General features: G+C 37.0%; 1 protein-coding gene across 2 annotated transcripts in view; it reads left to right on the forward strand.

Annotated features, from left to right (window-relative positions):
* LOC146992678 (uncharacterized) overlaps window positions 1-5866 on the forward strand; it is a 199402-nt gene extending 193536 nt beyond the window's left edge. The window contains exon 2 of one of the 2 annotated variants that reach the window (XM_085809058.1): window positions 5532-5866. In XM_085809058.1, the coding sequence (XP_085665184.1) occupies window positions 5532-5769 (238 nt within the window). In that variant the 3' untranslated portion in view covers window positions 5770-5866. Of the gene's footprint in view, window positions 1-5489 lie in introns of both variants that reach the window. The other variant, XM_085809057.1, reaches the window with a different exon arrangement.
* The last annotated feature ends 590 nt before the right edge of the window (window positions 5867-6456 follow it).

The following is a 6456-nucleotide window of genomic DNA, read 5'->3' on the forward strand; positions in this document are numbered from 1 at the left end:
TAATTTGCCGCAGAAGAACATTTTTCAGATATCGTGAAGACTTTTAAGAAGCCAGTTGCTGACATATTTATGTTTGAATGAAATAACCCATAGTGGATTTATGAAGTAGTGCCTCTAATTTAAAGTTATGGGATATGTTTATTAATATTTTAATCATTATTTGTCTAAATTCATTTATACTCTCAGCAAAATCAAATAATTTAAATTTTACTATATCGTATCCATATGAACACTTTAAATTTTAAACTTGCAGGAACGGTGAAGTTTGAAGAACTTCTGGTCTTAAATGCAACGAAATTATCAATAATTTTCATCATTATTTATGTAATTTAGGACATTTCATACTGTTTATAACACTGACAATTATTCATGCTTTGTAGTTTTGAACTTCTTTAAGACTATTAAATAATCTTTCTCCACTTGCATTAGAAATTGGTAAAGAAACAAAATTTTAAGAACGGTTTTTCGCATTTATAAAGTTTTGTTACAGGCTAGGCTGAGTGCTGAACTTGTCTCACGAAGTTCACATATTGATGGGTGTGCCGCTGTTAACTGCTGAGCAGTTTTTCATAATTGTTGGAGACGGCTGCTGCAGACAGACGATTACTTAACGGCTGGGAAAGTCGACAGAAGGAGCGCCGCTTTTGATTGGACTATTTTTTATTATTCTTATTTTTTCTTTAACTGCGAACTAAGCGGGGAAATTCCCTTTTCACTCAGTTATACGTGTGCAGTTCATAGAGTAATGTAACGCTTTTCCGCTTGTGTGAGATATCCATATTAAAATCTTTATATTAATAATGCCTGCTGTGATTATTTAATTTGTAAACTGCACTTTGTAGCCCTGAGAGTTGCAACATAGTAAATCTGGCGTCCGCTACTTTATATTTTTGGATGAAATATGGATATAAAAGTCTTGAAAGCAAAACGAAAGTTGCTGAGAACAGCATTTACGGTATGCTGCAACGATATAGCTCAGAAGATCGAAAACAAAAGCATGAAAAGTGGAGAAGTCAGTACGTTGTTTAAACAGATTCAAGACAAATTCACACGTTTGGAAACAACTCAAGAAGAAGTTTCGAATTTGTTGTTAAATGATGATACCTTCAAGACGAATATTCCGAAGATTTTTTGAAAGCAGAGGAATACCGTGACAAGTTCTGCTTGATTTGTTCGTTGTTAGAAAATGCAAAGAAGGGAAATTCGGTTACGGAAGGAACAACAACCGAGCAAAAAAGGAAATTCAATCTTCCGAAACTTAAATTGAGAAAATTTAGTGGAGTACCGAAAGACTTTCTTGCCTTTTGGTCTCAGTTTGAAAAAATTCACAAAGATGATTCTATTGTGGATGAAGACAAATTTCAATATATGTTACAATGTGTGGTAGCAGATTCTAAAGCGTCAAGACTGGTAACAAGTTTTCCGCCAACTAAAGAAAACTATTCAAAGGTAATTGCATAACTTAAAGAACGCTTCGGGAGAGATGAACTTTTGGTTCAGATTTATGTACGGGATTTACTTTCCATAGTACTGAAAAATGCTGCTGGTCGGATTAAAGTAGATTTAGCTGAACTTTATGATTTACATGAGAGCAAGCCTCGGTAGAACTAAGGAAAATTTTTCAGAATTTTTGGAACCACTTGTTGAGTCCTGTTTACCAGAGACTATGCTTCGTGCGTGGGAAAGAAGCCACTCGATGGAAGATACTGCGTCACAGCAAGATAGTGCGCGTTCTTTGGATAAACTTTTGTGCTTTCTTCGAAACGAAGTGCAAAGTGAGGAAATGATTAAGCTCGCTATTGATTAAGTACCGGGTTGGGAGCTTCGCGTTCTGCACATTCGCGTCCACATTCTGAGGATCCGGGTTGCTCTACAGCTGCTGCCTTGGTAAATGTTCAAGACAATACAGGTAGGCGAAATTTACGTTGTATTTTTTGTGAGAAATCCCACAATTCTGCCGAATGTTTTTCTGCTCGCAAAATGTCTTTAGAAGATAAACGAAAATTTTTGGTGCAAAAGCGCGCCTGTTTTCGCTGCCTACGAGTTGGACATAGTTCACGGGCATGCAAAAATAAAGTTAAATGTTTAACTTGTGATATATTTCACTATACGATTATGTGCTCAAATGGCGAACCTGTAAAGCCAAATGAAACTGACAGTACTGTTATTTCAAGTAATGTGTTGTCTAATCAGTCAAGTCAACTGTTAATGAAAATGTGTATTTGCAAACACTTGTTTTAAAAATAGTATTTGAGGGTAGATAATTTACGGTTCGTACGATTTTGGACAGTGGTTCTCAGAAATCTTATCTTTCAGAAAGGGTCATCGCACTTTTGCAACTGCGTCCTACATCGAAACAAACCATTATACACGGTTTGTTTGGGGGGAGAGACAAGTCCTCATTCCCATTTAGTGTTTGATGTTAATTTAAGAAATTTTGAGGGCACTTATGACCATAACTTTGAAGTACGTTTTCAAAACAAAATATGTGGATGTGTTTCAAAAGTAGTTGATCACAATAACCTGAAAGAATTTAAAGAAAGAAATATTACCTTGTCTGATTTGCAAGCTAAAGAATATGACATTAAATTGCTTTTAGGAGCAGATGCCATTGGGGAACATTATTACTGGCAGTTCTCTGAAACTGAACTCGGGTTTAGCTGTAGTTGGGACTAAATTCGGATACACTGTGATTGGTAAAGTGAACAGCTTATCTAAAGAACTTACTTCAGCTACTATTTCCGCATTACTACAAAATAATTTGTGAAATAATGTAGTTTCAAAATCGTAAAAAACAACCTTATATTTAGCGTAGGTATAATGAAACACTCAATCGATTTCGAGGGCAGCTAAAGGTCCCTCCCCATCAGGAGAAAGAAATACATAGAAAGAAGGAAATAGGAATCACAGAAACACGTGGTGCTTATCAGCACTGCACGTGGTTATAACTAGATTTTTAATCAGAGTTGCACTGGCCGCCTACTTTTACTGAGCCAGGCTGTCTGATCAAGCATAAAGAAATATTAGCGAAGTTAAAATAGGGAGCTAATATTTCTTTATGCTTGATCAGACAGCCTGGCTCAGTAAAAGTAGGCGGCCAGTGCAATTCTGATTAAAAATCTAGTTATAACCACGTGCAGTGCTGATAAGCACCACGTGTTTCTGTGATTCCTATTTTCTTCTTTCTATGTATTTCTTTCTCCTGATGAGGAGGGACCTTTAGCTGCCCTCGAAATCGATTGAGTGTTTCATTATACCTACGCTAAATATAAGGTTGTTTTTTACGATTTTGATTGTCACATTAGCGTGTTTCTCTTCTAGTCTAATGTAGTTTCGTTGCATTGTGCTAATCTTAGCGTAACTGAACTCTGGAATTTAGATGCCATTGGCATAACAGACACAACTGAAGATGTTAAACGTAAACTTGCTCACTCTGACGCCGTTAAGCAATTTAAAGAGAATTTAAATGTTCTTCCTGATGGCCTATATGAATTGCCACTACTCTTTAAATCTGAAATTCTGTTACCTAACAATAAGTCTATGACTTTTAAAATGCATCAAAGAATGTGTCAACGAATTAATGAGGAAAATCAGTTAGATGACTAAAAGGTAGTTTTTAAGCAATGGGAAGACCTAAAAGTAATAGAAAAGGTTCCTGAAACTGAAATTGATAATTTGAGTTATTATTTGCTCCATAGACCTGTTATAAAGCATACTAGCCAGGCAATGAAGGTAACGCCGGTGTTCGACGCTTCAGCCCGAGAGAGAAATCAACCGTTCCTAAATGATTGTTTAAATAGAGGGCGGAAATTAATTGAACTCATACCTGATATAATTGACAAATTGCATTCCGTTGGTTTGTCATCCGACATTGAGAAAGCATTTCTTCAGCTGAGTGTTATCCCAGAACACAGAGGTTATTTGAGGTTTTTTCTTCTAACTCTTGAAGAACCTATGATTTACAGACACTGCAGAGTGATGTTCGGCATTTGTTCGTCTCCTTTCGAACTCTCAGCATCGATAGAGCGTCTCTTAGATAATTCCTCTGCCGATTTTGACGATGTGACCCAAAAATTAAAGCATTCGATTTATGTTGACAATTGTGTCACTGGGGTTCACGATATCAAACAGCAAGAAAATATTACAGTTAAGGCGACAGAAGTAATGGCTCGGGTATATTTTAACCTACGGGGTTGGGAAATTAATGTTCATTGATTGGTCATTGTATTTTCCGTAGTTCAGGTATAACTTCTCTTCTTGGAATCTTATGGGATTTAGATAACGATACATTAAAATGTAATCTTAATTATTCAATGGATAATGAGATAAGTAAACGTAATATTTTGGCTATGGTACATAAAATTTTTGATCCGCAGGGTTTTTTGAGTCCAACTACCTTGTTACCTACGTTAGTATTACAGGGGGCCTGGGACTATGAAATTAAAATGGGATGACCCCTTGCCAGATAACATTCAGAAAACTTTTCAGAAGTGGCAGGATGAAATTAAATATCTTGAGAAAATTAGTATTCCACGATATGTAGAGATAAATGAGAATTCAGAGCTGCATCTATTCGTTGATGCATGTAAGAGCTCCTATGGTGCATGTGTTTACATAAGAGCTGTAACGCCCGTGGGAGTCAAAATTCGATTGATCAGAGCCAAATCTAGGGTAGCGCCGTTAAAATCTCTGACAATACCTCGGTTAGAATTGATGGCCTGTTGCATTGGCGCGAGACTGGTTCACTCAGTATACGCCGCCTTAGATTTGTCTGATTTGAAAAATATTGCATGGAGTTATTCTATGGTAGCACCCTGGTGGATTAAAAACCGTGGTGATTGGTCAGTGTTCGTTGCGAATAGAGTAAAAGAAATAAACAGTCTGATTCCTTCTCAGTATTGGCGCCATGTTCCAGGTGATTTAAACCCGGCAGATATGCTTTCAAGCGGCTGGTGGGAGAGGCTAGTTCGTGTAGTAAAGAAACTGTTGAGGACATTCAGTAACGCGGTTCTTACAACCGAGGAGTTGTACACAGTATTGTGCGACTTCGAGTCTCTAAGTAACTCTAGACCTCTTACCTATCTGTCCGAAAATCCAAATGATTTAATCCCACTTTCCCCAGCCATGTTTCTCATTGAGAATCGTAGCTTAGGTGTTCCCGATGTTGATTTCTACGATTCGAAAGGTCTTCGAAAACGGGCTAGACATCGCCAAAAACTACTTAATGATCCATCGTCAGAGCTACGGTTGGGTGAAATTGTCCTAATAGGAGATGACATCAAAAGACGGATGCATTGGCCTTTAGCTAAGGTCATTCGACTAATTCCTGGGAAAGATGGCAAGGTGAGAACTGTAGAACTGAAGACTGAAGCTGGTACGCCGCTTCGTACCATCCAGCGAGTCTTTCCATTGGAAGTGCAGTTAACGAACACACCCACTGATCCCATAAACGATAACTCTTTTACTAATCCTATTTCTTCTATTTCTAGTGATGAGCATTCAGATTCTAATGATTCTTCAAATGACTCTAGTAAAATCCTGCAAGATGCTAAAGTGTCAAGATTTGGACGTGTGATCAAGGTGCCTCAGAGATTAGATCTCTTCGACCAGGCCGACCAACCTGAAGTAGACTCAAAGAGGGAGAGAATGTTGGAGATGGCTGCTGCAGACAGACAATTACGTAACGGCTGGGCGAAATCGACAGAAGGAGCACCGCTTTTGATTGGACTATTTTTTATTATTCTTATTTTTTCTTTAACTGTGAACTAAACGGGGAAATTCCCTTTTCACTCAGTTATATGTATGCAGTTCATAGAGTAATGTAATACTTTTCTGCTTGTGTGAGATATCCATATTAAAATCTTTATATTATTAATCCCTGCTGTGATTATTTAATTTGTAACCTGCATGTTGTAGCCCTGAGAGTTGCACCAATAATGTTGCTCGAATACTTTGGAAATGCAGCTGAACCCCCCCTTTTTAGAACTGGTTAATTCATCAACAAAAACTCCTTTTAATAGTAAACACGTATTCTAATTTTAATTTTATTCTCTCCAATTCAGTTATTAGATTCATTAGCATGTTTCAAATACTCTTCTTATGAGATTTTATGTGCACGAAGCCAAAAAATCCCTCAACTACTTTTTAATGGCTTTTATACACTGTATTATTACAGCTAGTCCATATGACTTATGGATCGGCAGTAATAATAGACGTCAAATCAACAATAATTGAGAAATGCAGTGAATTTGTTTATCTTTTCACGAAACTCTTCTCAAAAGTTTCTGCTAATACACTTAATATACTTATAAATGCCTCGTATATAATCATATTTGACACCACAAATAATATGCCCTCTGTGAACCACAGTATTTACAGTCTTTTAAATGACCTTTTAGAAAGCCTTCAGACTCTGCAAGTATTTCATACAAGTTAAAAATGTTGCTCCTTTAGTTG

Source organism: Stegodyphus dumicola, chromosome X2, assembly GCF_044657685.1.
Source record: "Stegodyphus dumicola isolate Sdum_Otavi_A_Nest chromosome X2, ASM4465768v1".
NCBI classification, from domain to species: domain Eukaryota; kingdom Metazoa; phylum Arthropoda; class Arachnida; order Araneae; family Eresidae; genus Stegodyphus; species Stegodyphus dumicola.